A 21,594-nucleotide genomic window follows, 5' to 3' on the forward strand; every position below is an offset into this window, starting at 1 on the left:
GTTTGTTTAGTTTGAACTTTAAAATTAAAACAAATTGATGTCTTTGTTAAGTACACCAAGTAAACAGACGCATTATATCTGTTATTGCCACCTACGCATGGGCGTGTCCAGAGGAAGGGCACGGAGTGGCACCAACAGTCTAAATATTTTTTTCTAATATTTAATAAACAATTAAGAGTTAAAACTCTTGCGCGGCCACTTTTTATGTTATAAGTCAGAATAGGTAATAGGGCCAAATGTCATCTTGAAAACCCCCTTTTTCATTAGTACCTACTTGGACCGACTCGCCACGGATCGACTCGGATATTAATGTAATTAACATGAACGCTTTAACAGTGGTCGGGAATATATCTGGTGCTGCTCTTTTGTCAGACTCAGGGACCACGGTTTTATTATTTGTAGCCATTTCTCTTGTTGCCCAGTTTCAAAAATGTTGGTTTTGATTTTTGTGAACGAGACGCTCTCATGAGTCATCGAGTGACGCTACTGACTAGCCAATCGGTGGCACGCAGTCTGACCATGTCACATTTTAACACCTGCTTGGATCACTTGGGATCCCGGTCGAGCAGGTACCAGAAAGTACGTGATACCAGGTACTATTACCTAATGGAAAACCTGAAAACTCTGGCGAACTGTGCCAAGTCGATCCGAGTAGGTAATAATAGAAAAGTAGCTAAAATGGTGCTCAGTAGTTTGTTTTTTTAAAAGTAAATGTTCTACACTGAGTTTATTTTTGATGAAATATTCTGATTTCCCATGGTTCCATCTGCCTTGTTCTTGCATTTTAAATTAAAAAAGAAAAACGTAGCAAAACATGATGAGGAAAATTAAGTTATATGCATATTAAGTATTTGTATTGGAAGGTATTATGCTAGGTTGCATGCTCCAATGACCTTTTTGGAGAGCAAATGAAAGTTGGCAATTGAGCTTCTCTCCTGCCCCACAGTTTACATTGTTACAACTAGACGGCTACACTGTAAACATCATACCTGTAAAGCATTCAAACTAGCATTACAACTGTTACGATTGTTAGCTTAGAGCAACATTATGTCAGAGTACAGCCTCACAATGCTGCTTTATAAACTTGACAAATAAGAACCAGTTCCTCTGACACCAGCAATGTGCTTTTTCACATTTTATGCTGACTTTTACCAAAACCTCTGCACACGCAGAATATTATATCTTTCACTGTGTTAAGGAGCCATAAATCCTTGGTTTTCCATAAAAGCAAACTTTTGCAATCAAGCTCTACAAGAAAATGATAGACAACCAAAAAAAAAAGTAACATCTTATTAGCCATGCAAGTCAACAGAAGCTGTAGACTTTTGTGCAAGCTGTCATCCTGTGCGTTGTCCTCATGGTGAAATGAACTTATTCAATTACTCTTTGCCTAATCAGGCTGTTTTGGTTCCTCTCCTCTTGCAGAGGTACTCCACAGTATAAACAGTTCACTTACGCCACACAGAAAGGGGCTAATCAGTGGAATTATTGTTTTGCTGCTCCAATTTACCATCTCCCTGTTCAGCACTGATTGAATGAAAATTTGCTATTGTGTCTGCATGAACTCAGAAAATATAATGCAATGTAATCATTTTGTTAGCAGCAAGAATATACATACATTATAAACAATCATGATGTACAGTTTTGCACTGTGTTGCAGAGGGAAACTGTTCCTTAATTTTGCACATATTAATTAGAGCATAGAAGTTTACAAAGATACATCCAGTCTTGGCTGGTGTAGGTTTTAATTAAAGCATCAAAATGCATGTATGTTCCTATATGCCTAAAGTAAGCCCATTTTTTTAAATGTCTTAAGTAATTAACAATGTTTAAACTATTGTTATATATGTTAATAAAAAAGTAAATTCAAACAAGCTTTCAAGGAAGGAGAGCAGCTGATCACTCACTATTTAGTCATCAACTGCCACTCTCTGCTGACTACCGCATATTCCAAAATAATTTGCTTTAATTAATCTCGCCTAATTTAACATTTGCATCTACTCTACTGCCTTCCCATTCAAGGCTTAGAGCCCGGCAACAAATGCACAAAGTGAAAGAAAGGAGGGAAATCTGATGGGGCAATCTCCACAATTAGCCTTTAAAAAAATGGGTCGGGGCAGGGCTCAGTGAAGACAGCCCTTATGAAACTGTGGCGCCACACAAAACCACATGCAAGACAGTAAAAACACACAAAAAAAGAAAGAAGAGGTTGGAAAGGCCAACTTTCAGGAGTCAGGTTTGTCTCGCAGTTCAGTTTTATTGCTTCTTTTTAAATGGTGTACATTATGAAGAGACCATTAACAGGTGCTCCTTTATTGACAGAACAAAAGGATTAGTCTCTAGAGGTTGTGCAGTGTTCAATGGCTTGATTAGGGATCAGGCTAAGCTCTGTAAAATTACAGCAGCACTGCAGGCAGGTGTAGCCTGAGAAGATAGAACTCAAAGTGATATTTATAAATGAAAAGTATTTAAGAAGACAAAACCAAAAACAACAACAAAATAACAGAAGAAACCTTTTTTTTTCTTCAAAACTTCACATCAACAAAATTCACAAATACCAAGTTTAACACAACACCAATACTTATCTGCCAGGTACACAGACGAGAAAGTCATCTGAGTCAAGTCAAGATCAATACTGATTGACCTGCTTCCTCTGATGTTGCTACCTGGGAGGATATGTGGTCAACATAATTCAGTCAAATTACAGTATTCATTGACTTCTAACTTCCTGTGCATGTTTTCACATGCAAGATAGGTAAGAGCACATCTGAAGAACTTGCATTCCTCATGCTGCTCTTAAAATGTTCATGCAAACTCAGTGCCGCAATTCTCCTGGTATTCAGAGCAGTAAAAGCTATTTTATGAGTCTGTCAGGAAAAGCACATTATGGATGTCTTCCCGACATAAAAACACAGGCAATACACATACGGGTATTTATGTTCATTCAGGAGATATCTTCTTGACATTCTTTTTAAGATGCATGAAACTGACAGCCATATCTGTAGCACATGGCTTCAGTAACAGAGTTTGTGGAAGATTCTGCCTTGTTTCTCGGCCAATATCAATTACGGCAAATACACTGGCTGCTAAAAAGCAGTTTGATTTCTGAAAATAGTGGGTTGCAGCCCTTCAGAGATATACTCATGGTTTCTACATGATTCCAGCTAAAAATAGATCATAGTCCTCAATAGTATGAATATCTGTACTTCACAGAGTGCCTCCAGTTCCTATGTAATCTACTGACAGCTGAAAAATCTAATGGTAAACTGAGTTTTAAAAGTGCATCTTTCCACCACCGAGTGAAAAAGTATATATGTGTAGGGAAAAGTTGTTCAGACATGTCTGATCCGTGTGCAGCTGAAAACTGAATGTTGTGGGTAGTCTGTTCTCCCGAACTGACTACAGACAGAAACAACGGTATTAATTCACTTATCATTAGCTTAACCTCTGTCATTTCATTCATTTTGTTAAACTGCTGAGCGTGAGAGTGCCTTGATTGAAAGGAACTGTCATATGCAGACCACTGTTGTCCCACATCATTCAGAGAACAAACCTTTTTAGATCCCTAACTACTATAGTGCCACTGATTGCACAGACACCAGCAATTTCCTAACCAACCGCCACCTGAACAATGATGTGTTCAGCTTTCAGGCCCTCCAGCCTTTCAAAGGTGAATCATTTCACAGTTTGGAACGAGATCTCCATAGCAACTCCCTTTTGAAGGGTTTAGAATCACCATCCAATAATTCTATGATCATCGGGCCTTGCCATTCCCAGTGGTTCTTTTCACAGCGGACAGGCAAGGGGGGCATGGGGAGGAAGCAGGAAGATTCTACAGTCTATTTCAGGCAATTCATCTTGCAGGCCCATTAGAATTCAAAATATTGCGACCTTCAATCACCGAGCATGTTATCTGGAGCTGTGGCGATCTCCAGTCAAGATGGGTAGACATTTTTCTCTAATCATCCATGATGAGTGGAGGCTGACAAAAACTCTTCATTCTCGCTGAAGCAAAATGCTCATTTAAATGCTGTGACAGCACCTCGACACAGCCTGAAAACACACAAAAGGAGGACGATCCCACGGCAACTAAATGGTGGAGATTTTAAAGTTTGAGTATTGGTTAAAACAACAGCTTAGAAAAGCAAAGATTCGCATACATGTCAGGAATTTTTTTTTTTATCACCAGTTTAAATGAACAATTATTACTTTTTACCAGTGAATAGAAAGAAAGGCAGGTGGCAGGACCCAGCAAGGCGGCTGTACAAGGTGAATCATTGCAAAAGAATGGCGAGGAAAGTAGATCATTTTCTCCTTGTAAACTATTTAATCTGAATACAACACTGTGTAGACTTTGAGTTTAATCCTATACGCAACTTGTTTTAATGTGCCAAAATTACATCTGATTTGCTTTTACTGTGTAGTTTTCAGCTTTAAATTGCTTTGTTTATCATCTACAATGCCTAACAGGGAATGTATACTTCTGTGTAACATTACTCCCAAACTCAAGCTGTTGTGCACTTCCCTAGAAATCTAAGGAGGCCCTTAAAGGTATAAATGCTGTTAAAGGCTTCTACCACTTGTACAGGCTGTATCATAGGCTCTACATAAATTTACTGTAGAAAAATAATTCAGGCATGAAGGGGCCTCCACACTGGAATAAATTCTCAGCGATGTGGTGACCAGAGAACACAGAAAGTCGCTGACTTTTGGCAACTTATGGACAGGTCCCCGGTTAGACTTTGTCAACTCTGAGGGAAACCAATAAAGTGATAGTGATAGTGAAGGATACCCTGGATCAACATTTGACAAGATTGTAAATACAAGGTTGCCTAGGCAACTGGAGGTTGAAATTTTCCTCAGCAACCAACTTTCAGCTACAAAACAATGGTTCCTTTGTAGACGACCCCTAAGTTTTACAATGATTTGTCCTTAAAATGTTTTTTTTGTTAATTTGTTTTGTTTTGTTTGCCTGCTTTTTGTTTTTCATAATGTTATATAAAATTGATTTTATATAAAAGTGATTTATCAGACAACAGGACAGTTTGCCAATTCCACTCGCACTGGAGCTAATGCTCACTTATGGTAATTTTCACAAGCATTCTCGAGCCTGTGCAATGATTTCCAATAAAGAATATTATCTAGTTTAATGCTTTTCAATATTGAGCGTTAGCACACTGAGATTTTCTTAGTCTGTTTATATTACGTGCCATTGATGATTTGGCATTTTCTAAGCTAGTGAGAACATGACTGGACTCATTACGCTCATTTTACTGTTTAGCATAGCTTATAGGAAAAAGGGGGAAAATCACTAAAAAAGACAAAAATATGTATTTTCTTTTAATGTTTATCTTTGTATCTTTTTATGACTTCCTCTGCATTCGCCTACGTTGGCCCACACACTGTTAACAGAGTTCCAAATGTTCATGATGCTACTGCTATAAATTTAAAAAAATTCCCACCAAAATGCCGTATGCTTATGTTTTTGTAATGTTTGCTAAAAGCTACATCCCCCTGCTGTTTAATTGTTAATCAGGACTCGATGTTTCATAATGAATTTATATGGTTATTTTTTTTATTTTCCATGGGAAAGGCAAGTCTGGAAGTATTAATTCACAAATGCTTTCAATATTAAAGCTGACTCACATATTGTTGCTTTACTTGTTCTGATAAGGGGGGGAAAATACACCTTGACATGAAAGAAAATAAAAGATATTACTCTAAAAACAAAATAGTTTTACTGCATATGTTTACTATTAGCTAAACAAACTCAATTACATACCCTAGTTTGTGTACTTTTAGTTATTTTTTGGACAAGAGACCACATGTAACACATTAATCAGGACACTTGTTTATGTATTTGTGCTGTAATGTTGCACGATGTGTACATGTTTTCACTGTGTTTTTCATTATTTTATTAACAAAAGGCTGCTAACAAAATTAAAATTGCTTTTAGAAAAACAACCAAAGCTTTTGAAAGTTAATTTAGTTCAACAGAAGATTTTGCAACTGAGCGGCTGACAACATCATACACGGTGAGCACGCTGGGCCAGGTGACGTCTATTGGACGTTAGTCAAGTTTAAGAATTTGTGAGCTGGTGAGTGATAGGGCTGAATTCTTGGAGAACAGCCATTACTGGCGTCTGTGGGGAGGCAAGTCAGCCATAAATCATCTCTGTCTGAATAGCTGATCCAGTTTGCTTGTAGTGCCTGTAGCTAAACAATCGGTTTGATTTTTTCACTGCGAGCATTAAGCAAAGTGTAGGATGACGTCTGAACGATGCAATAAACAAACACAAACGTCTCACTAACTAACCTGCCATCGCCTGCCTTCATGAATTCATCAGATAAGGGTGACTCATGTGGAAGTCCGTGAAGGCAAAGAATGTCTTTAAATCATCAACTTTTTGTAGATCTTGTCACTTTTAAGGTATTTTGATTTGAATCCCAGAACTTCCACCACCCACAACTGAAATAGATAAAAGCTCTCCCAAAGTTTTTGATGAATTCCTGATTCTTTTAACTAACTTGCCCTTCATTTGTCTTTACCTTTTACCTTCACTTACAATAGGTTGGAATAATCCAACTTGCTCCTGCTTAAAATTCAAACTTACATTATCAGCTATATATGAATATACTTACACCTTACATTATAGCCCAATAAACGATGATTTGACCTGCACATTCAAAGTCTAAAAAACAAAAGAAATTAAGGAATTTAGTCTTACATCATGTATATTACATTTTTAATAGACTTAACAAAATTATTACATTCATGCAAGCTGGTTTGGAGTCCACCCAGTGCCTTTGTAATATTGCACTCGGTGAGTTGCAGATTATACAACAGCAGTATAAATTATGTTTTCCAGGTGTCTAAGACTTCAAACTAAGTACATGACTTATCCTCAGAATTAAAGAAGTTCATTGGTTATTGGTCTCTAACTAAGCTCTGATTCGCAGTGCATTAACTGTGCATCTAGTTTGCAATGTGTACAGACTTTATCAACTTTTTTCTAGTAAAGGTCGCAGTAGATGCAAAGATCTGTACGTGTCTCAAACAGCACCAACTGTGTAAATATAAAGCAGCATAGCATACAGACTGTTAGCAAGGAAAAGCCATTTCCTGGCTCTGCCAAACGGAACCAAAATCTACTTTACCTGCTCAACTAAATCCTACGAATGAAAACATGGTATCTTGTGTTTTTAATCCAATCAAAAACATGAAATTCAGGGACATTAGTGCTGGATTATTTCTTGGCTGGGGAGTCTTAACTTTGGTTCTAACTTTGAGCTTGAAAAACAACCAGAAGAGGATAGATCAGAGCCAGGAAGCGCTGTTCCTTTAGCATAATGGCCAAACTGCAATTTCTTCATTCATTACATGATGCACACTGGTCTGTAATGTAAGTTTTCCTCTTTAACATTTCTTACTGTTCAATTTCCTCCTTAGCAAATGTTAAGGAGGAAATTGAACAGTAAACGAGATTTTTCTAACCATCACAAACCTTAGAATTTCCTTTTTCCAGTAGCATCTGGAAAGTCAAGAAGTGTCATATGATATTTTTTTATCCCATTTATATGTGCTGACTTATAAATGGCTGGCAGTCTTAACTGGAGAAGTGCAGTAATGTTCATGTTCATGTTTTAAGGTCAAAAACCCAAATGCCTGTGGAAGCTCATAGAAAAAAAAAAGCTTTTCTTTATCATATGTTTTGTGAGCTATCCAGTTTTCTTCAATACTTTGAAGATGTTTTTCAAAACATTCATGTTTATTTTTTAATGAATACATTTTTAGTTTTGTAACACCACAAAAAAAAAAAACCCCCAGCTATGAATAGAACTGTTAAAATTGTTTTTCACGACTTCCGAATGTACACGCTGATGTTATTGTATGTTTTGATTTGCCAACAACACTGCAGTTGCTAACTAATTACTACTAGGATAGCATCAAACGATAACTTACAAATTAATAGACAACATCAGCTCCACAAAGGCCACAGCTATGTAACATCTACACTGCTATCATAACTAAGATCTCATTTGATTGATCGACTTTATTTTTCTAAATGTTTAAACTGAACCTTCAGGCAGTAGGAAAACCTCAACTTAACCAGGAATTCAGGTGCTGAAAGCATCGCTATCACAGTAAAAGAAAAGTTGCCAAAAATAACAGCTACTTTCCAGTCTGCTGCTCACAACCAAAGAAAGTCCCTGAAGATTAAATGCACCCGGTATCTTTAGGCTAGATTCTTCCCGAGTGCCGTGCAACCATAAATAAGTCTTCATTAGAAGTGAACTAGAGGTTTCCTGCAGTGATGTGGGGCACTGTGTGAGCATTCAAACATCTAATTGCTGGAAACCAAACATCTGGGAATAAGGCCAGGTGGGCTGGCAGAGTTATAGCGGGGAACAGAGGAGTAGATGAAGTAGAACATGTCTGTGTCTTGTCACAGACAGTAACGATCCAAACACTTTCCAGTCAGTGCAAAAGGGCTGGGAACAGTTAGACTGCAAAGTATTTTGTTGGGAGACCAGGAAACGCCGTGCATTCAGCAGAATCGGCTTTCAGGATGTCACCGTGTGCTCTAATAGATTTTGGAAGGCATTGTTGAAAGCAAATCCTCCGTTTAAACAGCCTTTTCAAAGGTATTAGGGGAAGAAAAATATTCATAATGTGCAGACCCAAAATCAAAGGAAAATACGTTTTTACTACAGCCTGGAAAAAGTTACAGTTATAGCCCTTAACAGACAAGGAAATACGGCAAAATAAGACCAGACAGAAAATTGTTCTGATATTTAAAGTTTCATTAGGTTCAGGCCGATCATTAAACTGCACTGACCTTTTTTCTTGATTAATCTCTCTCTATAGTGTCTATATAAACTCTTGTGCTAATTCCAAAAAACCCCAAAACATACCACTCCAGGCACAAAAAAGTGCGATTCCCCACAACCATATAATCAAGCTATATAAAAGCTTCAGCATTGCAGTCTGCTTAACACCAGATAGATATAATTACAAAACAAAAGCGGGTATGTTTAATGGTTAACTTGTGAAACAAACCACATTGTTTCCAGGGACTTCACAAGAGTGGGAAACAATGGTATGCCAGAACAGATAGTTGAAGACACACACACACAGACACACACAGAGAAGCTTTCGATTTCTATTTCCGATTGTCAGGAATGTTTGTCTTCTTTGTGCGACTAGAAACAAAAGAGTTGGTTTTGCGTGTGGATCTAGTTTTGACATTTGGCCCAACTTTGGGTCGTTTTAACCACATATAACCCATGAAAGTATTACTAATATACAGCTCACAAAAATGACAACAATCTGGTCATGCTGTTTAAAATAAGATGCAAAATATATGTTTTTATTGTTGTTGTTTTTAAAGTGATATATCTTTGTGTAGGTTCACACTCATCCAGGTCATATATATATATACATATATATTAAGGTGCTGGAAACAGATTTTAGTCCATGTTGTCATGACAGCATCACACAGTTTTGCAGATTTGTTGGTTGCACATACGTAATGAGAGGCTCCTGTTCTATCACATCCCAAAGGTAAATGGACTCATTCCTATATAGCGCTTTTCTACTCTCCCTGACCTCAAAGTGCTTAAAAGGGTCTTTATTGGATTGAGATCTGGTGTCTGTGGAGGTCATCTGACTGCAGTGAATTTCTTTTCATGTTCAAGAAACCAGTTTGAAATGATCTGAGCTTTGTGACATGGCACGCTATCCTGCTGGAGGCAGCGATCAGTGAATGGGTACTCTGTGGTCATAACAAGATGGACATAATCGACAGGAATACTCAGGTAGGCTGTGACATTTAAGCAATGCTCAGTTGATACTGAGTAGCCCAAATATCCCATATACTATAAAACCACCACCAGGCTTAATCACTAATACAGGAAGGAGGAAGCATGAAGGGAGTGACTTTTTTAAGTGGGAGGTAATTTCAAATGTTCAATGTTTCTATCAGCTCAAAAAACATCAGCAAACACACAAACTGTTTGTGTGCAGTTTGTTGCACAGTGTGTTGATAGCTAAAGGTCCAACTGCTATATTTCACAGGAAGTGAAAAGTATGGAAACCCACAAGGGACATTGGAGAAAAAAATCCCATGTTGCTTCTGTGTTTATTTTTTACCCAATGTCCTGTCAGGTCTCCAAAGCAAAGAATGTGAGATAACTTCACTCAGAGATAAAGAAAGATGTAAGAAAAGACAGGAAAGGAAGAAGAGATTAAAAGGTAGGGACTGCTCAGTGATGCTTAATAAACTGCAAATTTAAAGCTTACATGTAATCTCATAATTTTATCACATATTGGATCTGTGTGTGGTGTCTTTTATTCTGCAAAACAAACCACACTATACTAACTTTGTGTTAGTATAGTGTTGGACTGGCACACAGTGGCTGTGATGTTCATGGTCAGAGTTAGGTTACATAGAGTGTAGCAGAGAATAATCTGCATTTAAAATGATGTTACTTAGATTAATTCACTGAATTCCAACATTATACCAACTTCGCACTGTCTAGTATAAAGATAGTATAAAAAACATATAGTGTCAGTGTCCGTGTATGAGATGGAAATCAGCCAGGATAGCTCGTGAAGCTGCTGACATCTTGTTGAACTCAGTTGTGTAAATCCACAAAGAGCAGCAGGTCAGCTGATCACAGCATGTAAAGTAAGAAAATCTACTGAAGCTCACATTAGAAATTACTGTAAGCTGTGATTCTTCTCCCTATGCTCAGACACTATGTACAACAACCATGCCACAACCAAATTCACTTAAATCAACTTTCTTTCCCATTCTGATGCTCAGTTTGAACTTCAGCGGGTCATCTTGAACATGTCTACATGCCTAAATGCATTACACTGCTGACATGTCATTGGATGATTAGATATTGCCATTAACGAGCATTTGAACAAAGCGGTCAGTGAGTGTAGATAGCAGAGTGTCTAATTTAACCTATGAGTCACAGCTATGCATTGAGTGACACCACTTTAGCTCTGCTAAACACTGCATGAATAAATAAATGACTCCTGAACGGACATGAAAGCAATCTCCAATAAAAGCACTATTTAAACTTGTTTGTGTAACATTTGCTAAGAACTACAGTTTTATCAGGATATGCCATATTGTTTATTAAAAATGAAACAGTCCTATTTTAGCTTATTTGCCTGTGGCCACTTAGCATGCTCATGAACACACAGCAGCTTGCACCGTAAACATTAGCTGCATCCTCAGTTTTGCTGCCAGTTTATGTTTTCACCAAGGAAAGCGTTCAACAATCTAGCCCTCGGCTATATTGGGAAACTGTAGTAGCTATAACATACACAGGCCATTTTAGCCTTCCCCATCTTTTAGCTCCTGCAGCATTGGCTCCAAAACATCCACTGCTTCATCTACACTTTGCCTCAGTTGGCACTGCAGAGCACTGACTGCAGCTGAACCCTCAGGCTTCTTGTAGTTCTGTTTGTGGTGCTCAGTGCCTCGATATCAGATGATTGGATTGCATTATCATCTGTTGATTACTGTCATCTCTGTCAGTATCTCTTTCAGTGCTGTCTGTATCTTTTCTTTTCAATACCTTGTACATGTGATACTTTCATTTTGGGAGTTAGTAATGTTTTAATATTCACTGTACTGAACAAACTGCAGTTAGTTCAAAGAAATTCAGCCCCAAATCAGCAAGTTGTGGTAAGAACTCCAAAAACTTGTGAAGAGGTGTAAACAGAACTGAATATACACGCATGTGGAACAAACCACTTTCTAAGATGATAAAAGTGATTATCTATTATCTATATTATCTTTATATCAGTGCATAAGGTTGTTTGTAAATAGACTAGTATGGATTTTTTTGCATAATAAAGTAATATGTCCATGACTACAATGGTGTGGTTCAGTGAGGTGTCTCTTGGACAGCAGTAAGTGGCATGGAGGAATATCCAAAAGAGTCCTTGGGAGCAGAATTAATTCTGTCTTTTTCCTTTGATTTGCTAAAAGTGAAAACAAAAATATATATATAGTATATACAGTATATATCTATATATCTATATATATAGATAGATATATAGATATATATAGGAAACCAAAGGGTGAGTTCATCAGTAGCAGACCAACAGATTTATTGTAAGAGCAAAAAAACAAAAGGATTATATGCCTGTGATTCCAGAAAAAGTCCATAAAAACTGAGCTGACAAAAGTTATGCTCACCTGACACGTCTCATCCATTCTGTAAATCATTACTAAGTTACAGCAGGTGGTCTGCTAACTCCACGTCTCACATACTACAGAGTCACCATGCAGCAATGCTGTTTGAAAACTGCACTGAAACAGAAGTAATATGTTTGCCAGTGATACACAAAGACAACTAGGAACAATATAGAAAAATGGCCTTAATCTTAACCCTTTCTGTCCGTCTGCGCGGTGCCTGTCACAGCCGACTTTAATCAGAGCTCCTTTCACACAGTGGGAAAGTCAATAACAGCATACAATCAGCAAACAAATTCAGCTATTTTTAAATGGGGCCTCTGCATTCATTTCAGTTGCTGTAATTTGAATTATTCTAGCGTGTAACACTTTAATTGTCTAAGACAAAGACCATGTCAGAGACACAGAAGAACTGGAGGCAGGGGAAGACTTAGAAAGTGGTTTGAAGGCTGTCTCGCTGAGGGCCAGACTGGGAATAATTTGATGAGATAATTACATTTGCACTTTCACAGTAGCAGCAGGCAGCGTTTAGAATCATAGCAAATAAACAACATCATTAGTAACATTAGATATAGGTGACAATAGATTAGAATAGATTTACTGGGTTTTCTTTAAACAAACAAAGAAAGGACAAAATTTCATAGATTTTATTTATTAATAACTTACTTACCTCTTCTGTAACCAAACCTAATCAAAAGTGGCATTAGGGATCATGTTACAATAATAAAGAGCGCTCCTTCTCAACAGTCCTGTGATGTTTCCAGCCCTCAGAATATGCTACTGATTGTGTGAAGTCGAAACCAGGCACTCCCCACTACTGTGATTCTCATTGAGGGAGCCTCCCAGTAGGAATGTGAGGTTTGGCCTGACTTCATTAATTCTGACTGGTATGTTCATCTTGGCACCGACCACACAAGATGCCCCGCTAGCAAAGCTCCACTAAAACTGCTGCTTTCAGATGTCTGGTTTTGGAGTCCTGGTATTATCAAATGTTGCCCGCGCAACTGTTTTAGCACTACTATGAAATATTATATATTAAGTATTTTATGATTTCCTAATGACGAAATCCCAAATATATTTATATGTATATGCACATATATACTCACGTGTCATGTGGAAGATGCCATCACAGGCGTTGATGTGGGACAGGAAGGCATTTCCCAGGCCTTGGCCAGCATGAGCACCTTTCACCAGACCAGCAATGTCAACAACATTAAGAAAAGCTGGGATTTTGCTGCAACCAAAGAAGCAATAAAATAAATAAAGAAAAAAAAAAGGAAACAGTCAGATAATTCAGATGAAAATGGAAACAACATATTTTTGTGCTTCAGTCCAGTACAATTCAATATGAAGTACACTCAGGTTAATGGATCACAGGAGGGGGGGATGTCCTGGTTGATGTGTTGCTGTTTTCTACTACAATATAATATAAAGTGCTGTGAAATTTGAAAGCTGATGGTGTAGTACGAGGCAGACAAAGTATCATCAGATTATAATAATGTTACAATGACAATGTTATTCAAGTCGCAAGTCACTAAAAAGCAGGATCTACCCACATTTCAGAGTAAGAGTAAACTATTTTTCTAGATTTTACTTTATTAATTCTTTACAGTGCTGTGCTAAAGTCTTGAGCTACCTCTGATTTTTCATGTGTTGCCTCAAACGAGCCAGACTTTCTTCTATTTTTTGTTACAGTTGACTCGAGTCATAGTTCTTCACTTTCTAAAGGTTTTTGGCTGCTTTTCACTCATCTTCAGTCCAGACTATATATCTGACCCTTTTCAGAGGAATGATTTTTTTTTTGCTTATAAAGCCACCTGACACTATTATTCATTCAAACATAAAAAAGCATCTGACTCAAGGGAGGAAGCAGTGTTGTGCTCATTCATAACAGACAACTTAGCAAATAACCAGTTTTAAATGGAATCTTTAGGCATTTTGTTAATCGAAAACTTCCAATTTGTTCCAATTTCTAAAAATGATTCCAAGGAGAACAAAGTTTTACATGCATAAAATATTATTTTCTGTACTAATAAGGTGGTTCATAAAGCGATATTAGTGGGGAAATATAGTTAACCTATACCATATTTACCCTATACCCTTTAGTTAATCTATCTACTGTCCAAAGAAGCCTCATCAGAAATGGCTTCAGAGGGAAGGCTATCAAGAAGCCACTTATAAGAAAGGGAGAAATTGTTGAGGTACATATCCAGCAGTACCAAACACGGTGGAGGCTCTGCCATGATAGAAAAACACACCGTCATAGATTGGCCTCCACAGACCATGGACCTCAACATTATTGAAGCAGTGTGTGAAAACACAACAAAACACAGCCAACATCCAAAGAGGAGATTTGAATGTCCTTCAAGAAGCCTGGAACAGTACTTAAAGAAATTACAAGAAAGCTGTGTAGAAGAATAAAGCTGGCCATACCAAATATTGACTTTCAAGCTCATTAGAGTAATATAAACTCTTTTTTTTTAATCTTATATGCTGCATTTGCACCTATTTCTCATTTTTATAACAAAAGATAAAGTAATGAGGGGTGGCCCAAGACCTTTGCACAGTACTGTAAATGACATTAATATAAAAGTGACAACAGATTCATTTTAAGGATCACATATGCGTATTAATGACAGCTTATTAAAGGTATTGTAGTCCAATGTTCACTGCCAATAGACACTTAAAGTAGTACTAAGACAAGACCAAATATAAGACATAATTAATAAATGGTATTTGGTTGATTGGAAGGTTATGACAGCAGAATGGCTCACTGATGTGTTTGTTATAATCTGAACAACACTGCAGGTCTATGGCACTTAAGAATAACATATATGAGGCTTTTAGATGCACAGGTAATAATTTTCAGAATCAATTCAAAATGCTTATGGTTGTTTTTAAATTATATTCTTTAAATAAGAAACATGCAAAATATCATTTGCGTGACCTTGTGAGAGATGGGGAGGTTTAATTGTGTGGTTAGAGGGATAATTAGTAATAAAAAGTGTCATCTATGCATATGGCTACGGTATATCTAATATACAACATAGCGCAGGAAATCTGAATTGAACCTGCTTAAGCAGTTTCCATGAGTATGTATGATAACCAGGTGATGAAAGATGCTTTGGCTCTTCTTTGAAAGAAGCAGAGAAGCAATCTAAAAGCTCACAGCTACATGTCAACAACATTGGTATACGTTTTCTCATACCTATAGCAAGGGGACTGTCAGAGACTACAGATCTGAAGTGTGAATAATACGGGAACGATGAGACCTCATACCTGGCAGGTTTATGGAATTGGCAGAGGAAATCATAGCGTTCATCTGGAATGGGCACTCTGCTTTCATTTGGGTCAATGGTGCAGAAGGGGAAATTTTCAGCCGCAGCCTGACTCTTTGTCAGCACGTTGAAAAAGGTTGACTTACTGAAAATAAAAACAGCAGTGAGGTCAAGGCATCTAAAAGTGCTGCTGTGTAGGGTCTGGCGGTTCAATAGCATGATCCTAAAACATGTCAGTTATTTATGCAAAATGAAGTTGTTGTTTTTTAATCTGCACACGAGGCAGAAACGGTTGCGCTAACAGGCTGAATATTTGAGCTCTTGAATATAAAATCCTGCGTCAATTACAAGGTTAGATAATCCCATAATAGATCTGCTGTAAATGGATTCGACTGGCTGTTGAACAGGACTCACAGAATGCAGCCTCATGTTGTGATCACAGAGAGATTTATTTTCTATGGCACAAGCAGCTCGAGTGTACTTCAAAATCTACAGACAATGGTGAGTGTCTAAGAGTAATGATGGCATGGCAGTTACCTATAATCCAGGACTTTCCATCTTTATCCCCTCACTCAGTGCTTCACATTGAAATTATTGTTTGTTAAGTCCTATAGGCATGAAATTGCTTGAGACTGCCAAAGTGCATGTATTAATTCCTTATATAAAGCTAGATTGATTTTCTAACATACTTGAAGCTTTTCCCGGGTCACCTTGAGTAAAAAAGAAAAGTAACACTAAAACATCTCTCAGGTGTAGACTTTAATGCTTAATATAGAGAACAGCACAGCAATGCACACACTTGCTGCAGTGCAAATCTGAGGGTGATGTGACAGTAAGTAAAAGAAAAAACAAAAAGAAGATTAGTAGTTTGCAGCCAGGGTTTGGGTATTTTTTCAGCTGGTGGGTTATGGAAACTAGGAAGTCAAGATTTGTAGCTATGAAATCAATCAATCTTTTTAATGAAAGACTAACACTTACATTTAAAGTGCAGTAACTCAAACAAATGTGTTAAACAGCTCTGCTATGGAGCTAAAGGTAAACATCTCATAGCTAGCATAGGCTAGGATTCTCGCTGCTCGCTCGATTGTTATTATGAGACATCTTTTAATAAAGATAGCATGTGTCACTGGTGTTCAAATTAAAAAATGCCCAAATGTGAACTTGAACAGGGATATTAAGGGATGTTTATCATCTGGTAAATATAAAGTCAAAGCTACAGTTTGCAACTTTCACATCTAAATTTCATTTTCATTCAAGTTCGATTTTAGTCCAACAATGCTGGTGAAGCCCATCAGTGCAAGGTAAGGATCCTGGTAATTCACAGTATATTAGAGTTTTAAACCTGGAGCTCATTTTCCAGGTTGAATGCTATGTTTCCTTGAAGTGATGCCAACTGTAGTGCGATGGGCTTTGAGGTATGTTTTCTCTCGCTTGGCAGGTGGTGTCAGAAGTGTCAAAAGGCGGTGCATCAGGCGCCATAGGTTCAGTGTTTATATAACATAAAAAGACATTTCATACACTTCCGCTTTCCTTTAAATAAACTGTTTCCTAGACATCGCTGGTGCTGATTGCAGCTTTAGTTTCTACGTGCAGTTTGAGCCAACCAACAAGTGGTGGAAATGGAACAATGGAGATAAGGTAGGCTACACTAACTAGGACTGTGGGGGGGGAATCTAGCAAGTATCCAGGAAAAGTTTCTGATGGAAGTGTTTCTGTAATTTCTTCACTGCCAGAAGGGGAGACAAAAGCACATGCACGTGGTGACATACTAACTTTTTTTTTCTTTTGCGGGGAGGTTCCACCTTGATTGGTGCATACATGTAACTTGGTGTATATCAAGGATTTATATCTCTGCAGGATATACATGCTTTGAGCAATGGATGCTTGTTTTAACAAGTCATATCAGAAGTTAAGACTCTCATGATAGTCTACTGGTCAGTTCTTCTGTCTGAATGCCTTTTTAATCTTGATAATCTTGGCTAGCATCATGCAAACGGTCTTATTCATTGTCATAATGACGCAGTTGGACAAATTTCTCCACTCACTATATAAAAACAGCTGAAAATGCATAGCTTATATAAGGCATACCAATCTGAGGTTATTATTCAGTTATTGTCTTGTTTTTACATTGCCTTCTAAGTCAAATGGAGCTGCGGAATAAGGCAAAAGGTAGATACTGTGTATTGGTAGCATAAGAGAAGTGAAAGAGATTTTATGCAGACCATATAGTGTGTTTCTCTAAGCCTTAACAGACAAGAATAAACTTTTTTCCAGCCTATGAGCAGGAGAATGGCAGTAAACACAGTGAGCATGTGCTGTGGTCTAAGTGTAGGAATAGCTGAAAGGCTGGCTGAATCACACTCTCGAGTTTCCCATGTGTGAAGAGTGGTCAGTTACGCCCAACTAACAGCTGGCTGGCATCTGAACATAGTTCATTCAGGAAGAAACCATAGGAGGGTTGACAAGTTGTACTTTGACATAAACGTGGTATGGCAGGCCGCAACCTCAGTGAGTTCTACTTCTTAACCCAGGAAGACATTGTGGTTTTGCTGGGGTAAGAAACGAAAACATTGGGCACTAGAGAGATGATGAGATGGTGTGCAATAATCTTCAAAACAGCTACCAATACACACCACATGTGAACAAATGGCTGCAGAAAACAGGCTCTGTATAAATATCTCCTCCCTCTAGTAATAAGTGTCTGCTAAAAAAGAAGAAGAAGAAAAGAACAGAAGAAGAAATCCAGCTTGTCCACAGTTTAACTAAAACAGTAAGGCTAACTTTCATTTGACTAATTACAATACAGAGCATGGACAATGTTTCCAATGTCCTTCCAAAAGCCATTGGTTTTCCAAAACTTTCCAAACTGCTCGAAAAAACAACTGTTCTGTTGAAAATTACTGAAAAAAAAAAAAGTTTCACGGAGGGGCAAAGTGATGAGAACATGACAGCTGAAAAGGAACATGATGTATCACCGTAGCCCTTTCTGTAACTCAAAGGGGCCTACAGGGAAGTCATGGTGGGGTCTGCACTGTTATTACACTATGTCACGGATGTTGCTGAAGGTCTTAGATGTAGTAGATGCTGACAAAAAAGATTTGTCTGACCAGGTGTGACATGGAAACGTGATGTCAGCCTTTTGACTCACAGACTGCCTGAGACGTACACTGAGCTTTGACCAGCAATGGGCTTTGCAGAGCGATAAGTGAGCTTTCAAAACCAATCAAGAACCCCACTCCCTCATTCAGTAAAAGGACAGAAACAATAGTAGACAGTAAGAGGAATGCAGGGGTTTTTTTTTGCATGCTGTCATTCAGTTCAAATGCAGCACGCTCCCACATGTAAGGTGTTGCTCTTTTATTTTTTTCTACTTTTTCCACTGATTTAATAGTAATATTCAGCATTCATAAATCCAGACATTGAGGAAACAAAAGGCATGCAAACTTTAACCTGGTTTTTTTTTTTTTATCACCGTGGGTTTTTATGAGCTGCAGATGCTTGACGCCCCAGGTCTACCCTTATAACACTTTTCTGCTGTAACATTCAAAAAAGGAAACAACGGTAACATCTGAAGCCTTTGTGAAAGGATGGGTAGCTGAGAGAGAGGGTTAAGATGCATGCAAGGGAAGACCTGGTTTGAAAACCTCTTGCGGAGTTTGATCCCTGCTAGTAGGGACACATGTGGCTCCAGGAATTTAAGAGCTTTTCAAACATTGTTGTGGTTATTCAGGAACACAGAAACGTTTCCCACAGTTATCCAAGGAGCAGCTCTTTCTGGCACGCAGATTTAAAATCGTGCCATTTATTCATTCATTTATTTATTTATTTATTTTTATCACCATGTAGCAAGGCATGCAAAAGGTGTAACATGGAGAAACTCTCATGGAACAATGAAATAAAGGTAGAAGTTGTCTGCACTTGTCATGCAGCAGCTTACATCTTGTCTTACATACAGCAAGTTGGTGCAGTTCAACAGTAGACATGGGGCACATGAAATGTAGTGAGAAGCCCATCCTGTCTGTATAAATAAGGTTTTACTCACCCAACATTGGGCAGGCCAACAATCCCTATTTTCAACGAGGTGCCAAACCTTCCAATCAATGGTGGTGGCTTTGGTGCATCAGCTCCCTTGCCCTAATCAAGACAATGTGGAAATGCACGCAGTCAGAAAAGCACTTGTCATTGCATAATCTACAGGGTATGCTATAGTTTTTTCCTTTTTTTAAACAAATCTGTTCCTTAATAAAACCCACCTTTTTTGGAGCCATTTCTCACACTAGAAGAGTCCACTGAATTCCACTACAGCTATAAGAAAAGCTCATTCATTGAAGGAAAATGGGCTAAGCTAAGTCCTCAAATGCAACCAGTCGACTGCACTTTAAGCAGATCACTCGCTGTGCTCAAAATAGAACCTGCAGCCCCTGGAAATGAAAGTTGACACTGTAAGCTGGCGAGCTGACCTGCACCTCCAAATTTAGCTGTCGATAATATTGATGCAGGTCGATGAGCTCCTATAAGATCAGCACTACAGTGCTGAAGAAAAGTGGCTACTAAAAGCAGATTTTTTCCTTCTCAGAGGCTTGACTGTATTGTCTGATTTGATTTTTCTTTTTCTAATGAACATTTCCATCGCCAGTCTTGGTGCTCGTCTAACTTGGGGCTTCCACAAGTTGTAATTATTGTGGGTCTCAGTGCTCAAAGGTTTGCGCAAATTTGTCTTGTTCCCTTGTTTTATAGCTTGTTACCTTCCCATGGAAATAAAAGCTGATTGTCAAGTGGTTAATTTCCCAATGCACTTCAGTTTATGCCATCTATTTTCTGACTGCGGTCTCTCTTTAGTTGTCACTAATATAACAATAAGAATTCATGGAAAACACACAACTGAAATCCATGCAAAATATATAACACGTTATCTATACATTTATTTTACAAAAAAGCCATAAAATAACAAAAAAAGGATAAAATTAACATATTTGTACCCATTTATTTTCTATAAACTGGGCTTCCTCTGATATTGTGATCCAAGTGGACTTCCCAGATAAAAAAATGTACAGCTTCAGCACCACAGAAGTAAAGTATAACATCCTTTTCACTCACAGTTTACACTTCAACCCCCTTTTGAGAGAAACAGGTGTAGCCACATGAGCACACGAAATTACAACAATTAGTTAAACATCCTCAAATAAACTTCCCGCTGCAGAAATACAAATTAAAGCACACAGGGGCACAACCAAAAACCATTGCCCCATCCAGCAGCCTGTCTAGTTTAACATGCAGAAAATGAGGCTCTAATAATCTGGATTTGAGGCAAGTGAGGCTGGCTTTGTAGAAAGAATTTAAATGAATAGGTCTGAATTAATCATTTATCTTTTGTTGATGGATGCACCCCCACTTAGACTCATCACAATAGATGCAGAGCGTTTTGTTCGACCAAATAAATCATTCCCATTGTTTAAGGTACATTGATCAATCTAATGGCTTGTAATAGGCTCCTAATTGCCACAGAGAAGTGCTCACGAATGGAGTCCAGAATTACAGATTCAACTCAGAATTTTCCTTTGAATGACAAGGAAAGATCATGTTCTCCCCTCTTGTCCCAAATAAACATGCTATGAAAAAACCACCCATATTTTATCAGCCTGGGTTAATGGAACTAACACAAACATTTCTGTACTAGTACATTTAAATAAAAAATATAGGTGGGTAACATTTATCAGTGCACAAGGGTCTTGTGATTCCTACACACGTTTCTTTGTTAGGAGCAATGTGAACGGTCACACTGCTCATCAGAATAATTATAATAGTAATACATTATTATTATGAAGAAGAAGAAGAAGAAAAATTAATATAAGAACAACAATAGCAGATTTCATTTTAACTATATAATTCATTACAAACACAGTAAACAAAACTAAGAAATAATGGTAATCTGAAATTAATTGCAGGGTGAAGATATTTTTCATGCAGGAAAAAAAATTATAAACGCTTACATTAAATTTCATTTAATCCTCAGACTCGTTTAACTTCTTTAGCAACAATAAACTGTGCTTATGTAGAATAAACGCTTAATACTGTTAACAGCACTCTGCCAAATT

The 21,594-nt window shown here is 37.8% G+C and overlaps 1 protein-coding gene across 2 annotated transcripts in view; it reads right to left on the reverse strand.

Annotated features, from left to right (window-relative positions):
• The window catches only part of LOC102212381 (obg-like ATPase 1), a 44,584-nt gene extending 24,698 nt beyond the window's left edge, over window positions 1–19,886 (reverse strand). The window contains exons 1-4 of one of the 2 annotated variants that reach the window (XM_005723487.1): window positions 19,753–19,886; window positions 19,542–19,633; window positions 15,501–15,644; window positions 13,328–13,455 (exon numbers count right to left, since the gene is read on the reverse strand). In XM_005723487.1, coding sequence (XP_005723544.1) covers window positions 13,328–13,455; window positions 15,501–15,644; window positions 19,542–19,633; window positions 19,753–19,767 — 379 coding nt within the window. In that variant the 5' untranslated portion in view covers window positions 19,768–19,886. The remainder of the gene's footprint in view (window positions 1–13,327; window positions 13,456–15,500; window positions 15,645–19,541; window positions 19,634–19,752) is intronic. The other variant, XM_005723489.1, reaches the window with a different exon arrangement.
• Window positions 19,887–21,594: the final 1,708 nt, after the last annotated feature.

The sequence above is a fragment of the Pundamilia nyererei genome, unplaced genomic scaffold, assembly GCF_000239375.1.
Source record: "Pundamilia nyererei isolate P.nyererei 1_Seehausen unplaced genomic scaffold, PunNye1.0 scaffold00009, whole genome shotgun sequence".
NCBI lineage: Eukaryota > Metazoa > Chordata > Actinopteri > Cichliformes > Cichlidae > Pundamilia > Pundamilia nyererei.